The 17,693-nt window shown below is 36.9% G+C and overlaps 1 protein-coding gene across 1 annotated transcript in view; it reads left to right on the forward strand.

Moving 5' to 3' along the window:
- The window catches only part of CMSS1 (cms1 ribosomal small subunit homolog), a 402,077-nt gene extending 386,329 nt beyond the window's left edge, over positions 1-15,748 (forward strand). The window contains exons 6-9 of the mRNA XM_051990598.1: positions 7,973-8,033; positions 9,646-9,733; positions 13,111-13,199; positions 15,460-15,748. Coding sequence (XP_051846558.1) covers positions 7,973-8,033; positions 9,646-9,733; positions 13,111-13,199; positions 15,460-15,543 — 322 coding nt within the window. The 3' untranslated portion in view covers positions 15,544-15,748. The remainder of the gene's footprint in view (positions 1-7,972; positions 8,034-9,645; positions 9,734-13,110; positions 13,200-15,459) is intronic.
- Positions 15,749-17,693: the final 1,945 nt, after the last annotated feature.

Here is a 17,693-nt window from a genome sequence, read left to right on the forward strand (position 1 = left end):
TTTGTAGAGAATCATAATAGTAAGAATAAGAATAGCTAACATTTCTCTAGCACTTACTATGTACCAAACATGGTGTTAAACCCTTTACAATTAAGATCTCATTTGATCCTCAATATAACTGTATTATTATCTTTATTTGGCAAAAACTGAGGAAAACAGAGATTAAGTTATTTGCCCAGGGTCACACAGTGAGGAAGTGATTGAGGCTGGATTTTAACTCAAGTCTTCCTCCAGATTAAGCACTTTATCAACTATACCACTAACCCCTTTCCCCTCCTACCACTCCCTACTCAAAATCCCCATCATCTTCTTAGGCATAATTAGGAAAGGGAAGACTATCTAATTCATAGCTAATATGGAAATATTTATAATCTATATCAAAGTTCTTGCATTCTACAGGAAAGGTCAGGGAAGAGAGAGAGGAAATTTGGAATTCAAAAATTATAAAAAATGAATGTTGCAAATTTTTACATATAATTGAGAAAAATAAAATGAAAACACTGTTTAAAAGAAACAAATACTTTAGGTAAAAGTGACTTTGACTAAATAAGATCTATAGGTGATAAAATTCTTAGGCCAATATCCCACTGAACTATTTATTAGAGCAGCCAACAATGAAGTAGTATGTAGGTTTAGAATTTTACCTTCTCTCTCATCCCTTGCCCATTTTCCTTTGGATGAAATGCCAGTGAACAGTAAAATGGACAAATATTCAGAGGAAAGGAGGTAAATAATAGATAAATTAAATACCTTCTGCTAAGACTGCTATTAATTTGCAGTTAAAATGAACTTGTAATTTATCAGATTAAAAAACTTGAGAGCTCAAAGCTTCTTTTGAAATAGTCAAAGGCACAAAGTTAGTCTGTTAGTTGCAACTAATTAGCATTTATTAGAGTACCTATAAATTAATTATTACTGTGTAGTGAACCCTCTACTGGATTCTATAGAGAGAAATAGAGGCAAGAAGAAACATAGTCCAGATAGATTGTAAGCTTCTTGAAGGCAAGGCCTAGCAATTTCATTTCAGTCTTTTTTAATCCCAACACATAGTAAAGTTCCTTAAAAATAAAAAATGATATGCTTGATAAGTATTTTTTGAATTGAAGTCCATGATCTTCTTAGAAAAGTTTCTATCCTCCATACCTGGAGTACACCCATTACCCCCTCCTAAATCCCACCTTTTCCTGTTAAATCCTTTTGATCCTTCATGATCCAATTCAGATGCCTCCACAAATACCTCACTAATTCCTCAGCCAAAAATGATCTCTCCTTGCTCAGGTTTCCCAAGCCTTCTTTATGAACTTGGCATATTTTAGGTAGCCATCAGGTATCACATTGCATAGAGCAGAGGGCTCGGAGTCAGAAAAACTCAACTTCATGATTTCAAATCTGTCTTCAGACACATAATAGCTATAGGACTCTAGGCAATTCACTTAATCCTGTTTGCCTCCATTTTCTCACCTGTAAAATGAGATGGAGAAAGAAATGGCAAATTGTTCCAGCATTTTTGTCAAGAAAACACCCAAATGGGGTCACAAAGAATCAGACATGACTGAAATGACTGAACAATAACAAAAATTCATGCATAGTAATGTGTTCTTGTCTTCTCTCCACTACTAGATTATAAGCCCTCTGAGGTCATGGACTATGTCTCATTTATCTTTGTATATCCCTAGTGTGTAGCTGTGCTTTTCAGAGTCGATGCTATTTTACCATTAGTTGAACAGTGGTTAAATTAATTAAGTATACACATGAAATACACTTGTGCAAATTTACCAAGTGGAACAGTTTTCAATAAAGGCTTCTTTCACAAGCCTGTAGCCAGCTGTTCATGGGCAGAGAAGGAAACAGGCCCGGTGGTGATTATGTAGCTTTAAACCTTCCTCCCTGGACCAGCAGCCACCTCTGACTTTGTCAAGGTCAATTTCTCTTTGTTGTAGGCTGCAGACAAATGGACTGGATAGCATGTCCATAAGAGTGTAGTACTCTAAAACATTCACAAAAAATAATATGTGTAAATTAATGTAATTTAATTAATGTAAACATTGTAAACATTATGTAAAAATAGAGGCAGTGCCAAGATTAATCTTTACCTTTTTAGATTTCTCTTGAGTTCTATATTTGTAGATCAAACTTTTTGTTAAGTTCTGGTTTTTTCATCAGAAATAGATGAAATTCGCTTACTTCGTTGAATGTCCATCTTCTTCCCTGGAAAAAGATGCTCATTCTCGCTGGGTAAGTTATTTTTGGTTGCATACCAAGTTCCTTAGCCTTTCGGAATATCATATTCCAGGCCCTTCGATCTTTTAATGTGGATGCTGCCAGATCCTGGGTGATCCTTATTGTAGCTCCTTGATACTTGAATTGGGTTTTTCTAGCCGCTTGCAATATTTTTTCTTTCATCTGAGGGTTCTGGCATTTGGCCACTATATTCCTTGGTGTTTTGATTTTAGGATCCCTTTCAGTGGGTGATCGATGAATCCTTTCAATGTTTATTTTTTCCTCTGTTCCTATGACTTCTGGGCAGTTCTCTTTGATAATTTCCTGGAAGACAGTGTCCAGGCTCTTTTTTTCATCATGTTTTTCTGGGAGTCCAATGATTCTCAGATTGTCTCTCCTGGATCTGTTTTCCAGGTCTGTTGTCTTCCCCAGAAGGTATTTCACATTTTTCTCCATTGTTTGATTTTTTTGGATTTGCTTGACTGATTCTTCTTGTCTCCTCGAGTCATTCAATTCCACTTGTTCAATTCTGATTTTCAGTGAAGTATTCTCTTCACTCACTTTTTTAAAATCTTTCTCTAATTGTCCAATTGAGTTCTTTTGTTCTGTGGAATTTTTTTCCATTTCGCCAATTTTGTTTTCCAGTTCACTAATCCTATTTTTCAAGGATTTTACTTCTTTATCCACTCTCTCTTTAACTGACTTCTCCAGGCTCTTTTGCCAAGCCTCCCTCTCCTTTTCCCAAGCTTCCTTCTCCTTTTGCCAAGCCTCACTCTGCTTTCCCCATTTTTCTTCTAGCTCCCTTGTGAGAGCCTTTTTAATCACTTCTATGAGGTTCATCTGTGCTGAGGAACAGACGATCTCCTCCTTTGGGGAATCACCTGGGGACTGCCTGTTTTTAGTCTCCTCAGGATTTAGAGTCTGCTCTCTATCTGTGTAGAAGCTGTCTAGGGTTAAAGTCCTCTTCAGCTTCTTGCTCATTCTGTCTATTAATCAGAGACAAACTACCAAAGAAAAACAGAAAAAACTGGAGTCTTTCTTTGGGGGGGGGGGGCTGGGTGTGTTATCGAGCTTCCTCTACAGACTGCAGGGGGAAGCAGTGAGGCACTAGCAGGACTGTGCTGCGCCTGCGCTCTGAGATCCCAAAGCGTGCTGAGTCACTGAGGGGGGGGAAGGGGGGGCGGCCAGGTCCTGAGAGACTCCAGCTGTTTGCGGTTGTGTTCTTCAGCCCCGGTGTTTTTAGCTTCTCTGCTGGGCTGTTGACTTGCTGCAGGTTCCAAACCTGTAGCGAAGCTCTCCCCGCAGAGACAGCTGCGATCACTCCCCACCCCCTCTCCAGTCTGCTCCCGTGCTCTCACTGCCGCTGCCCGCCGCCTGCGCCCGATCTAAAACCGCCCCAGCCCTCCAGTAAAGACAGACCTTTCTTGGCGGATCTCAAGGATGGCTTCTCTTGGTAACTATTTGTGGGTTTTTTTCAGTCAAGCATTGATTCAGAGGCTTGTAATGAAGTGGATAGTGAGAGAAAGCGCGGAGCTTATGCAACTGTGAGCCTCCTCTCCGCCATCTTAACCGGAAGTCCTCTCCTGCTTTTTATCTGGTTATAAAGTTATTATCCTTTTTTTTCCCTCTCAAATATATTCCCCCTTTTTCTCTTCCCCTTCAGCTAGACCTGTTCATAAATTTTTCAGTTCATTTTCTGCATCCCTTTCCAAATAGGATTTCTCTCCCTCTCTTTATTCTCCATTTTCTCTTTCTGTTTATGTCAAACCTTCATTCTCTGTTTTATAACCTCTATGATTAGCTGGGCTCTCTCTTTTTTTCTGAATTCTTAATGTGTAAAAACATCCTCCCTAGGAGCTACACTATGTCACTGTGACATATACAGTAGAAAGATTCATTTGTTTCTTTGTAAAGGATGGATTAGAGAGGGTGGTCAAACATGAGAATGGCTATTTAGGAAATGCTTATTTAAAGGAGATAAATTTGGGATGATATTTCAATGGAGACATATATAAGATTAAGGAATTTGAATGTAGACATATTCATGTATTGATCTAAGCTTGAATTTAGAAAAATATATAATTAATCACTGACTTTCAGCTTTTCTCTCTTAAACACACATGTAACTTAACTCTGTATAAGCCCTTCTCCTCTTCATATTATGTTTCATCTTCAGCTGTAGTTCTTCCCTAAAAAAATCACTGTAATCCTAAGAAGTCTCCAAATGTTTTTTACTCTTATACACTGAGCTGTTCCACCTGGTGTCATAAGAATTCATGTTGATTTTTTGTTGCTAGTAGGGGAAAAAATAATATGTGTAAATTAATGTAATTTAATTAATGTAAACATTGTAAACATTATGTAAAAATAGAGGCAGTGCTAAGAGAAGGATGGCATGCTATTGTTGAGATTCAAAGGAGACCCCAAACAGGGTGGGGTGTCCAGGCTGTGTCTCAAGGTGTCTCAAAAGATTTTGCAGTTTTGGACCCATCCCCAAGTCAAAGAGCAAAGTTTATTAAAATTGTAATGCCAATTAAAGTGGGCTGAGTTCAAAAAGAATTTTGCAAAGAACAAGGAGCAAGAAGATAAATTTATAGGAAAAAATAAAGCTCAGTCACTTATATGCTAATTTTATGGCTTACAGAATTAAAGAGTGATCTTAGAGTAGAGTTGAGGAGTATTAAATTCTATGATTAGAGGTGAAGTTGTACCCATTATTGAATTCTATGGCTTAGATTGTCCCAGAAACTTTGTTATTACTGACCAACAGATTTTTATTGGACAGCCAGATTGTTTGTATTACTACAGCACTACCAAGGCCAAGTGGCCTTAGGGTTAAGGCCTGATAACCTTAGGGTTATTGCTACATCCTCCCTAGGAGCTACACTATGTCACTGTGACATATACAGTAGAAAGATTCATTTGTTTCTTTGTAAAGGATGGATTAGAGAGGGTGGTCAAACATGAGAATGGCTATTTAGGAAATGCTTATTTAAAGGAGATAAATTTGGGATGATATTTCAATGGAGACATATATAAGATTAAGGAATTTGAATGTAGACATATTCATGTATTGATCTAAGCTTGAATTTAGAAAAATATATAATTAATCACTGACTTTCAGCTTTTCTCTCTTAAACACACATGTAACTTAACTCTGTATAAGCCCTTCTCCTCTTCATATTATGTTTCATCTTCAGCTGTAGTTCTTCCCTAAAAAAATCACTGTAATCCTAAGAAGTCTCCAAATGTTTTTTACTCTTATACACTGATCTGTTCCACCTGGTGTCATAAGAATTCATGTTGATTTTTTGTTGCTAGTAGGGGAAAAAATAATATGTGTAAATTAATGTAATTTAATTAATGTAAACATTGTAAACATTATGTAAAAATAGAGGCAGTGCTAAGAGAAGGATGGCATGCTATTGTTGAGATTCAAAGGAGACCCCAAACAGGGTGGGGTGTCCAGGCTGTGTCTCAAGGTGTCTCAAAAGATTTTGCAGTTTTGGACCCATCCCCAAGTCAAAGAGCAAAGTTTATTAAAATTGTAATGCAAATTAAAGTGGGCTGAGTTCAAAAAGAATTTTGCAAAGAACAAGGAGCAAGAAGATAAATTTATAGGAAAAAATAAAGCTCAGTCACTTATATGCTAATTTTATGGCTTACAGAATTAAAGAGTGATCTTAGAGTAGAGTTGAGGAGTATTAAATTCTATGATTAGAGGTGAAGTTGTACCCATTATTGAATTCTATGGCTTAGATTGTCTCAGAAACTTTGTTATTACTGACCAACAGATTTTTATTGGACAGCCAGATTGCTTGTATTACTACAGCACTACCAAGGCCAAGTGGCCTTAGGGTTAAGGCCTGATAACCTTAGGGTTATTGCTACATCCTCCCTAGGAGCTACACTATGTCACTGTGACATATACAGTAGAAAGATTCATTTGTTTCTTTGTAAAGGATGGATTAGAGAGGGTGGTCAAACATGAGAATGGCTATTTAGGAAATGCTTATTTAAAGGAGATAAATTTGGGATGATATTTCAACGGAGACATATATAAGATTAAGGAATTTGAATGTAGACATATTCATGTATTGATCTAAGCTTGAATTTAGAAAAATATATAATTAATCACTGACTTTTAGCTTTTCTCTCTTAAACACACATGTAACTTAACTCTGTATAAGCCCTTCTCCTCTTCATATTATGTTTCATCTTCAGCTGTAGTTCTTCCCTAAAAAAATCACTGTAATCCTAAGAAGTCTCCAAATGTTTTTTACTCTTATACACTGATCTGTTCCACCTGGTGTCATAAGAATTCATGTTGATTTTTTGTTGCTAGTAGGGGAAAAAATAATATGCTGTTACCATTTTTTGCTATTTTGAAACATTTAGTAGAAAAAAATTCATTCCAGATTTAAAATCTGTTGGCAAAGAGGTTGGCTCAGGAAGGGCCCTCCTCTCAAATTGATTTGAGCATTAAATGTGCATAAATACCTTTTGAAGAGAGAATAACATACTCCTGCCATACTAGGTTTATCAGTTCTTAATGTTTTCATGTTCTCCTATAAGCCTACATTCTCTTTCAAGGTTAGATTTGACAGATGATCTGAAATAAGGGTTGGCTCCTGTACAAATTAGGTTCTCTTCATAAGGACTACTGGTGAATAACCCTCAGTTTTGCCACTCAGAGTTGTGTGCCTGACATTAATGCCCTTAAAGCATATTCTAAACCAACTTAGCCATTTGGAAAGTACCATATTTCTTATATGGCCAGCCAATATTAAGGATCAGTTCAAATACAACAGAATCCATTATTCTGGGTCATTAGACATGGCTCATTATTCTACAGATTCAGATATAACATATATTACATCAGATTGCCTGAAATATAACAGTAATGCATAATAAAATCCTTATCTGCAAAAGAAACTCAGGGAACACATGTGACCCATCCTCAAGCAGTTGAAGGGTTATTCTAAGGAAGAGAAATTTTATTTACTCCATGTGTCTCCAGAGGAGACTTTAGGTAAGAGAAAAACTCCAACAACTAGAGTGGACCCTGAATTGGAATATACTGTCTTTGAGAGGTAATGGATTTCCTCTCACGAGCATTTAAATAAATGTTGGATGGCCACCTATGGATTGTGTAGGAATTATAGTCAGTAACCTCTTGGGTCTCCTCCAACTCTAATTCTGTCATAGCATAGAATGTGGATGCCAGTGGCCCCCACTAGTAACAGTTCCTTAATGTATTATTTTCTCTGCAGAATATAATATTTAAGAAAAAACTTGAACCTCAAGTCTTTATCTGGACTGGAGACAATTGTTAAATTTCCAGTATGAGCATTTATACTTTTGAAATCAGTAAGCCACAAATCAGGACCCAGTTTATTATTGTGTTTGGCTGCCTAGATTTAAGAAAATGTTAAAGTGTATCCTATGTTTTTTTCTAGAAAAACCAATTATTTTAATTACTCACCACTGATTATAAGAATTGTTGTCTGATAAATGTGGAAATATCTATAGAACTATACATATTAAACATATATTGGATTACTTGCTGTCTAGGGGAGGGGATGAGGGTAGGAGGGAGAAAAATATGGAACACAAGGTTTTGCTAGGGTGAATGTTGAAAACTATCTGCATGTATTTTGAAAATAAAAAGTATTACTAAAATAATTAGTTAATTAAAAAAAGAATTGCCTTCCTTTTCCATTCATTTTTTGTTTGTTTGATTTTCCCCTAGATCAATGACAGCATTCAAAGGTGACTGTAAAGTGCTGAAGTTATTTGCAAAACACATAAAGGTGAGGAAAGATCTATGGTGTATTGACAAAAGAAGTTCATGTGGAGAGAATCCTTTGATAACAGTGTGGATGGACATATATGGTGCTCTTCAGTTTCTTTCCTCCAACCTCTTCTCATTATTTTATTGTTGTTCAGTCAGACTTTTCGTGAGCCCATGGACAATAATATGCCAGGTCTTTCTGTGCTCTCTCTGGAATTCTGCCCAAGCTCATTTGTTGTTTCCAAGACACTAACTATCCATCACATCTTCTGCAGTCCCCTTTTCTTTTTGTCTTCAGTCTTTCCCTTCATCAGGGTTTTTACCAGGAAGTTCTGTCTTCTCATGTAACTGAAGTATTTCAGCTTCAGTATTTGACTTCCTAAATTAATAACCTAAATTAATTTCTTTAAGTACTGACTAATTTGATCTCTTTGCTGTCCAAGAGACTCTCAAAAGTTTTATCCAGCACCACAATTCAAAAGCCTTGATTCTAGGGCACTCAGCTTTCCTTATAATCCAACCCTCATGACCATACATTGGTACTAAGAAATCAGTAGGTTTGACTATATGGACCTTTGTTGGCAAAACAAGGTCTCTGCTTTTTAGTCTGCTGTCCAGACTTGCCATAGTTTTCCTTCCAAGGAGCATCTTTTAATTTCATGGCTGCAATCACCATCTGCAGTGATCCTTGAGCCCAAGAATAGAAAATCTGATACTACTTCTGTTTCTTTTCCTTCTTTTTGCCAGGAAGTGATGGGACTATTTGCCAAGATCTTAATTTTTACTTAATATTAAGCTTCAAGCTGGCTTTTACACTCTCCACTTTCACTCTTATTAATAGGCTTTCTCTTTATAACCTTTCCTTTATTTTGGAAGCCACTGGGTTAACCAGTCAATAAACATTTATTAACTACTTACCATGTGTCAGGCACTGAGTGATGAGGATACAAAGAAGGATTAAAAAAAAAACTAGTATTACCCTCAATTTAATGGGAGAACAACATGCAAAAAACATATATAGAAAAACTATAGACAGATTAAACAGGAAATAATGAGTGGAGGAAAGGCATTAAAATCAAGAAGGAGCAGGAATGTCAAGGGAGAGAGCCAACGAAAATTTTCCTTGACTTGGAAGATGGCATGTCTTGTTCAAGGAACACAATGAGGCCAGTGTTAATGGATCAGTGAGATGGTGCTGAAACTTCAGCCAGGAAGACCTGAATTTGAATCCTCCTTCAGGCAATTTGCCAGTTGTGTTATGCTGGGCAAGTCACTTAACATGTGGGTTTCAGCTTCCTTATGTGCAAAATGGGGATAATAATTCACAGGGGTTTTATGAAGCTCAAATGATATGATATGATATATGTAGAGCACTTCATAAATGCTAGTGATTGTTCTTGCTTGTTATTAACCATAGGACTGCTTTCATTTACTCTTGCCAGGGCTGCATGCTCTCATGCCTGTTTTCATAAGATTGTGTTCCTGGGGTCACCATATGCTACAGTCAAGATTAATTCTGCCATTGACTCTTTTTGCCCCCTTTTCTCATCCTTTATCTTTGAGAGAAATTTCTCTAAATTTGCCTATTTTTTGATACCCCTTTTCTTGTCTTCTTGTCAATCTTGGAGCAGATTCAGGAGCAGGTAAAGTTGTTGGAGAAAGGTGTGGTCCATCTGGGAGTGGGAACACCTGGAAGGATCAAAGCACTCATTCAGCAAGGTAAGAACCCTAGGGGCCTGAGTGAGGGTGTCATAGGGCCTCTTAGCTAAATGGGCAGGAAAATGGACTCACTTAATTTTGCTTAATTCTGAGAGTGGAATGTGAATGTCTTACTGTCATCATACCATTAATTTGTTCTTCTTCTGATACAAGGCTGAAGGATAAAATAAGAGAAATAGTTTTGGGGGCTCTCTGTAAACCAAAAGGATTTTGTCCAAAGAGATGTCAGCATTTATCAGGCATAATTAGTCCTTTGCCTACACATTCAGATACACAAGGAAATTTAAAACAAAATCCCTGCCACCAAGAAATTTATATCATATTCATAAAGATACTGATGCATAACAAATAAATAAGATCCAGAAAATTATAAATGCCAGATGTTGGCAGTAAGAGTTCAGAAGTGTGAGAGATCAATTTGGACTAGGATGATCTGAGGTTTCACAAAAGAGATGTCACAGGCACTGGCATGAAGCAAAAGTACAGTTTGGGAAGCATGTGATGTGTTGGGGAGTGGTAAGGGTGTAGATCTGGCAGGAGCAGAGGTCTTGTGTAGAAGGGTGGTGAGAAATAGGTTAATAAAAAGCACCTTGAAAGCCATCAAAGGTATCCAGGAGCCATTCAAGATTTTTAAGGAGAGATGGAACTTGATGAAAGCCTCAGAATGCAATTAAGATCTTCCATCTTTATGTGAGATAGAGGCCTGCCCAGAAGTCAGATACTATCTTTTTCTTTCCTGCCTAGAAACCAGTTATTACTGGTGTTTTTTGTGAAGATGATAAATAACAATACATTCATCTAATGCTTTAAGGTTTACAGAATGAAGTAAGGGAGGCTTAAAGATATTGACTTTTTCAGGGTCCCCAGATGCATAAAGCCCCTTCAGTGAACATAAAGAAGTTAATTGGCTTGCCCAGGTAGTTCAGCTAGGATGAGGGGGAGCTGACACTCAGACCCACTTCTTTGGAAAATATGAGGAGGGATTTTCCCTGCTATCCCCTCTGCTTATCTAGCCACATTGGATAGAAGAGGAGGAAGGAGCTTCAGGCTTCATTTCTAAGTCTAGGTAAATGGGGGGAGCCAGTGTAACATAATGGAAAGAGCACAAAAGGCAGCAGACATATGCTGCCATGTACTTACAGTGTTGGGGTACGTGTGTGTGCACGAAGGACGAGCCCCTCTGATGGCTGGGCTGTCAAGCCCTTCTCGGGGCAGCTCACCCCCCGGTGTACAGCTTAACCCAGCTCTCCCGTGTGCACATCCAGGGACTGCACCTCAGTAAAGCAGACAGGCTAAACCACAGTGAGGGTGAGTAAGGGGACATTTATCCCAAGCTTGTGAAGACCTGCCCACTCTCTCCAAACCGCCCTCCCTCCCAACCCCCTAGGGCATCGGGTGGCTGAGAACAGTCTGTTCCAACAGCCAGGAAAGCAGCTGCAGCAGGGCTCTGGAGCCCTTAGAACTTGGTCAGGCATTGAAGACAACAAGGTCATCCATGGCATCCCAGGTCATCGCCAGCTTTTTCTTTCCTGAACTTAAGAAATAAGTATTTCAGTAACATAGCAGAATAGGAAAAAAGACAATTACATACAAAATTGTAAATGTATTATATACAACTTGCTATTTCTTTTAAATATACAGCAAAGTTATGGTATTGCTGGATCAAACAGTATAGGCAGTTTAATAACTCTTTGGATATAATTCCAGATTGGTCTACAAATAAGTTCCATATTGATCTACAAATGTGGCCCAATATTATAATTAATATTTATGAAAGTGACTTTATTTCCTTCAACTACTTAAATCAATAATATAATAATGATATAAAATGACTGAATGAATATATATTTACAAAAAAAAGTTATCATGTAACTTTCTTTTTCTACTTTTTTCTTTCCTTCCCCACTATCTTTAGGGTTAATAAAATTGAATATAAGGAAATTGTTGAATTAATAAATAAAACCAAGAGTTGATTTTATGGAAAAACCAATAAAATAGAAAAATCATTGGTTAATATTATTTTTAAAAAGAGAAGAAATTTTCTAGTATTAAAAATAAAAGAGGTGAATCTACTACTAACAAAGATGAAATCAAAGCAATTATAAAGATTTCTTTTGCCCAATTATACACTAATAAATTTAACAATTTAAGTGAAATAGAATATTTATAAAAGTATAAATTACTTAGATTAGCAAAAGAGGAAATAGAATACCTAAATTTTATTTATTTTGGTAAAAGTAATTGAACAGGCCATAAATGAACTTCCTAAGGAAAAAGCACTATTACTAAACAACAGATTTACAAATGAATTCTAGCAAACACTTAAAAGCCAATCATCTTGACTTTTGAATTGCCCTAGACTTCTATGATTCAAGAAGAGAGGGTGAGGTTTGTTCAGTTGTGCCTCACTTAAATCCAACTCACTACAGGTTGTCACCTGTGATATCATTGGTCCTCTTCAAAAAGGAAAGATGAACAACGGTGTGACTCTTGGATGAGTCAAACTCTTTGGGCCTCACTTTTCTCATCAGTAAAATTGGAGGAGAGTGTGAGGATGTTAGACTAAAAAATCACCCCAAAAGATAAATGCATTTGATGTTGATATTTCTGGAAAGAAGTAGAGCCAAATTTATAGTCTTATAGTTCTGAGAGCGCTAAGAGAAAAACTGAACAAATGAAGCTTTTGTGATCATATGCAAATTGAGAAATGGTTTTCATTCATTTTCTTTTTTTTTCCATTCATTTTCTATCATTTAAATTTGATTTAAAAAAAAGATAAGTGCATTTTCTACCTCTTGTGTGGGGGGAACCTGAGGTATGGAGTGGTTAACTGACTTAGTAATGTTAAATTTTTTAAGTTCTGAACAGAGCCCATGATCATGATTTCCCCTTCTGCTCCAATAGCTATAATAAATGCTGAAAGTTCCTCACACAACTCGGTTGCCCATGCTTCCATCTGATTCTCAGGGTCCCACTGATGAGTCTCACATACCTCCCCTGAAGGGCCACTAACCCCAAACCACAGGATGCATCTTACCAAATTGTTGCCAGAGATGAAAATTGAGTCTCTGCGGTTTCACATTATGGCGGCTTGGGGTGGATTTCCTGCCAGGACATGAGCTTAACAACAGGAGTTTCTCTGCCTTTGTATTTTTCTTCAGAATCAGGGGCAGGATTAGGGGGTGAGGAAATCTGAAGAGTGCTTGAGTTTGTTTTCCACTAGGCCAGGAGAGCACTTAATGTCCTAAGATTAGTTGCCCAGGGAGAGGACAGCAGCGACTGTAAAAGCGACCCAAAGAGGGGGTGGAGGAAAAAGTCACTTTGATAAGCTCTTGCCATGTGGTCTTAACTAGAGCAAATTTCTCTGACCCTTTCAGATGTCCTTAATTTGAACTCCCTAAAGTATTTGGTTTTTGATTGGAACTGGAGAGATCAGAAGTTGAGGAGACTGATGGACATTCCCGAGGTACCATGTAACCAGCAATTGTTTTTAATCACATTTTCTTTCAATTTGAAATTGAGTTCAAACATGGTAATAAAGCCGGTGACTTTGGGAGCCAGCACATTCTGGCTCTCAAATTGATTTCTGGCATTTGACTCTGAGGTAACTTATTGTGGAGAAATTAACCCTTCTGACAACAATATATATTTTCCATTTCTTAAACATTCTTGAACATCTATTCTGTGTTATATAAATCCTCATGCTTTAACTTTAAGAGACAGACTATCCCAAAGGATTAACATATGGCTCATTTAATAAGCCTTCTACCCCTCAACAGTACCCTCTTTTCTATGGGCTCTTTTAATGCTGATAATTTTATTTTGAGTGTTTTTTTTTTCTTTTAAATCAAATTAACAACTTACATTGATTCCTTGCTTATCTGAGAGGGAAACATTGGCTGTAGGTCAGAAGTGGCATAGTAAATAGAGTCTGAATACCCTGAGTTCTTTTTCTGCCTAGGAGATATTAGCTCTGTGACTTTGAACAAATCAGTTAACATCCTCGTTAAGGTTAGGCAGTTTCCTATCTGTAAAATGGGGATAATAATAGCACTTGCTTCAAAAGGTTAAGGCTCACATGGATTAATATGAACAAAGTGCTTTGCAAAACTTAATACTAGCTATTATTATGAAGTGTCTTGTAGAAATCCAATATCAAAGTAATATAAGAAGGTAACTGGGGCTAATCTTTCAAACTTCCTGAATATTTTAAAGTAGTTGATGGATATTAAGGGTAAACCTTACCCTCTGTTGTATACATTATACTTACATTATCCCTTTCCATCCTCAAAATAGTCTCCTGGGAAGGCTACTTTACTCCTGTATCTCAATTGCCTTTGCTGTAAAACAAGACTATGTGGCTACTTATTGAGTCCTTTCAATCATGTACAACACTTTGTGACCCACTTTAGGGTTTTATTGACAAAAATACTGGAATGATTGGCCACTCCCTTCTCCAGCTCATTTTGCAGATGAGGAAACGGGCAAACCAAGTGAAGTGATTTGCCCAGGATCACCATAGATAGTAAGTGTCAAAGGTCAGATTTCAACTCCAGTTCCCATTATCCACTGCCATTTGGTTGCCCAAGGTGACTAGTATTAAATGTTTATTGATTTGTTCAAATTCACACAATTCATGTGGAAAAGCCCAGATTCACATGGCAGTCTTCTGACTCCAAGGCCAGTGTCTCTTGATTACATCATACTGCCTTTCTTAACTAAATGAAGATTTTGTTCAGAGCTTCATGGCCATCATTCTGAAGATCCCTGATTATGGTTCCATACTATCAGTGGAAATTCAGAAGTTATAGGAAATCATAATGAATATGCACTATATCCAGGACATAACAAGGTACCCAGTTACAATCAGAAATTATATAGTTAACACTAAAAGAATAATGCTTAAACTAATTTTCCTAGCATTATATAAGCCAAATATGATTGAATTATTAGTCTAAAATGATAAGTTTGATTGGGCAAGTTGAATTTGAATGATTAGCTGGTAAGCTACCAATTTATTTTTTATTTTGTTTATTTTTTGACCAGCAGTAAGATTTTATTCAGTTCAGACATTCCTCAGCTTGGCCCCCTCCAAATCCTTCCCCCACTCCCAACTGGCAACTGTCTGTAATTTATTGTCTTAGTTGCCTGAGTACCAAGACATTAAGGATCTTAACCATGATCACATAGCCAGGACACATCAGAGTCAGTCTGGTCCCTTGGCTCCAAGGTAAATCAATCCTTTTGCTACAATATCACACTGCCACTAATAGTCCCTTTAGAAATGGATACATTTTTATCTTGTGATTAATTATTTGATATTATTTTATTGTTGATTGTTAGCAATATCAGTAAAGATAATAATAAAAAAATTGCTATATTGGAATATTAAGTCATTTATAACAATGAACCCAAGGCTGTAAAGAGTCCAGAAGGCAGACCTTGGAAATCCATTGAGATGGAATATTTTAAAACAGATACAAACAAGAGACTATTTTATGAAACTGATGCTTTCTGCAGGACCTTTTCATTTACTTACGTAAACATTTCACCTCCAGATCAGATGTGGGTTTGGACATGATCCCTCTCTGGCCATGTCTCTAATAACAGCTGAGTAAATAGCAAGAGTCAAGAGCATTGAATTAATTCAACAAAATGTCTCTTCTTCACATTGAGAAGTTTTCCCTTTTTCACCACTGTTAATCATTTGTTTTTCTCTTGTTCAGATAAGAAAAGAAGTTCTTGAACTGTTGGAAATGAAACTGATAAGTCTGTGTAGAGCCGATTCTTTGAAGCTGGGACTTTTTTAATTCCCAAATTCTAATGAAGATCCAAATTATGACATAAGGATAGAATTTGCATCTGAATTTAATGTGACCACACGCTGCCAAATGAGTCATACACAATGGATGTTTGCCTTTTGGGATGCTTTAGCAAACCTGTATCTTATTGCCTTTTTTTTTTTTGCCAGCTCTTTATAATAAAGTAGAGCAAATTTGTGTCGTTTTTACTTGATTCATGGATACCTTTCTTTGTATGCTATCTAATATTGGTCTAGAATATTATTTTTATGGGAATAGTATATGACATATATAAGACACTTCATATTCATAAAAGATAACACTATAGCTCTCATAATCAGCCTATAAAATGCTATATTTGAATCCTGACTTAATATTTTTTAATCAGCCTTAGCTCTAGTAAAGTAATCTTAGACGTTACCATACAAGGTGACAACTTGCTTATGGTTCAGCAAGTGTTTGGAGCGTGACAAAAAAAGAGAATGAGGGGAAAAGGATTTATATTGTATAACAAAATTGAGATGCCCCCCAAAATAGCTAAAAAACCCATGTATAAAATAGAATTAAAATCCATACAAGCTAATAAGGGTTCAATAAACACTTATTAGAAGAAAAAGTCTATCTTTCCTCTGCTGACATGAGTGACTCCATCTTTGAATAAGAATCCTTTTCAGAGTAAATTGAGCAGGCAAGTCTGCTTCCCTGTTTTTAGGTTTTATCTCTACCCCAGTACATTGCTAAGATTTTGATAATGTGGTCTTGTCATCATCAATGTTCTTCTCACAGTGACAAACAAGTTTTGAAGATATTACATACCTATATGGAACTCTGTCATCTATCTTTTCTCCTTGTTTGGAACACTGTTACCCTTCATATTTACTTCTTTGTTTTCCTTTATATGTACTGGCTGGAAATTATTTCTAATTAGCCCTCACTGGGCAAAGTGAACCGAACAACCTCTCCCTACCATGGCTTATTGTACCTGAGTAAAACTTCTATTGTACTCTAAACCCTAAAGTAGAAGCCCTCTTTAACCATAATACAAGTAATGCCGAATGATTTCAGAAAGTTGAAAGAAAGACATCAATACCTGTGGGGATCTGGAAAGGTACATATAAGGTGACGATTGAGCTAAATCTGGAAGATAGCTTGGGTTTTCTAAGTACAGAATGTTTCACAAGCCACTGATGAAATGCCCATAAAGAGAAGGATGCTTTTTGCTTATAAAGGAAGAAGGTAAGAGCATTAGGCCTCCCCTCCCCCCGACCAAGGTCCAAATCTTATGAGACTAAAAATCCAGAGCTGCCAGATATCCATGTGCAATCTAAGGAGGCATTTATTTGCCAGACCCAGGAAACAGGGGTGGTGGGTAAGGGTTCCTATATTCACTGCCAGATTCCCATGTGAATTCCAACAGAGTTAAAACACGACAAGGCAATGAAATGTGAGACCAGTCCATGCATCCAGGACATCTGGTCACCTAAAGAAAACTCTTGGAAAGGCAATTCCAATAGACTTGTAATGGAAAGAGCCATCTGCATCCAGAGAACTATGGAGACTGAATATGGATCAAAGCACAGTATTTTCACCTTGTTGTTGTTGTTGTTTGCTTGTTTTTTTTTTTCTTTCTCGTGGTTTTTTTTTCCTTTTGATCTGATTTTTCTTACACAGCATGATGAATATGGAATTATCTTTAGAAAAATTGCACATGTTTAACCTATACTGGATTGCTTGCTTGTAGGGGAAGAGGGAGGAAGGAAGAAAAATTTGAAATGCAAGGTTTTATAGAGATGAATGTTGAAAAAGATCTTTGCATATATTTAGAAAAATAAAACTATTATTAAGAAATATTTTTAAACTTCAAAGATGAAAAAAAAGAAAGCTCTTGATACAATGGTAAGGAAAAATTGAAGGCAAGGACTTAGCGATTATTTCTCTGAAGTGTCCAAAAGCAATTTTGTATGGCCAATAGAGACATATCTCACCACAGCTACGACAGATTGTCCTGTCAAGGTTATATAGGAAAGAATGGCAGCATTCAAAAAGACTAACACAACAGAAAGCACATTTATAGACCTGGTGCAAATCTACTTAGCAGACTGAGGAAGGTGTGAGTAGAAAATAGCTAGTCAATTACATGGCTGTTCTATCTCACAGGA

The sequence above is a fragment of the Antechinus flavipes genome, chromosome 3 (assembly GCF_016432865.1).
Source record: "Antechinus flavipes isolate AdamAnt ecotype Samford, QLD, Australia chromosome 3, AdamAnt_v2, whole genome shotgun sequence".
In the NCBI taxonomy this organism is placed as follows: Eukaryota; Metazoa; Chordata; class Mammalia; order Dasyuromorphia; family Dasyuridae; genus Antechinus; species Antechinus flavipes.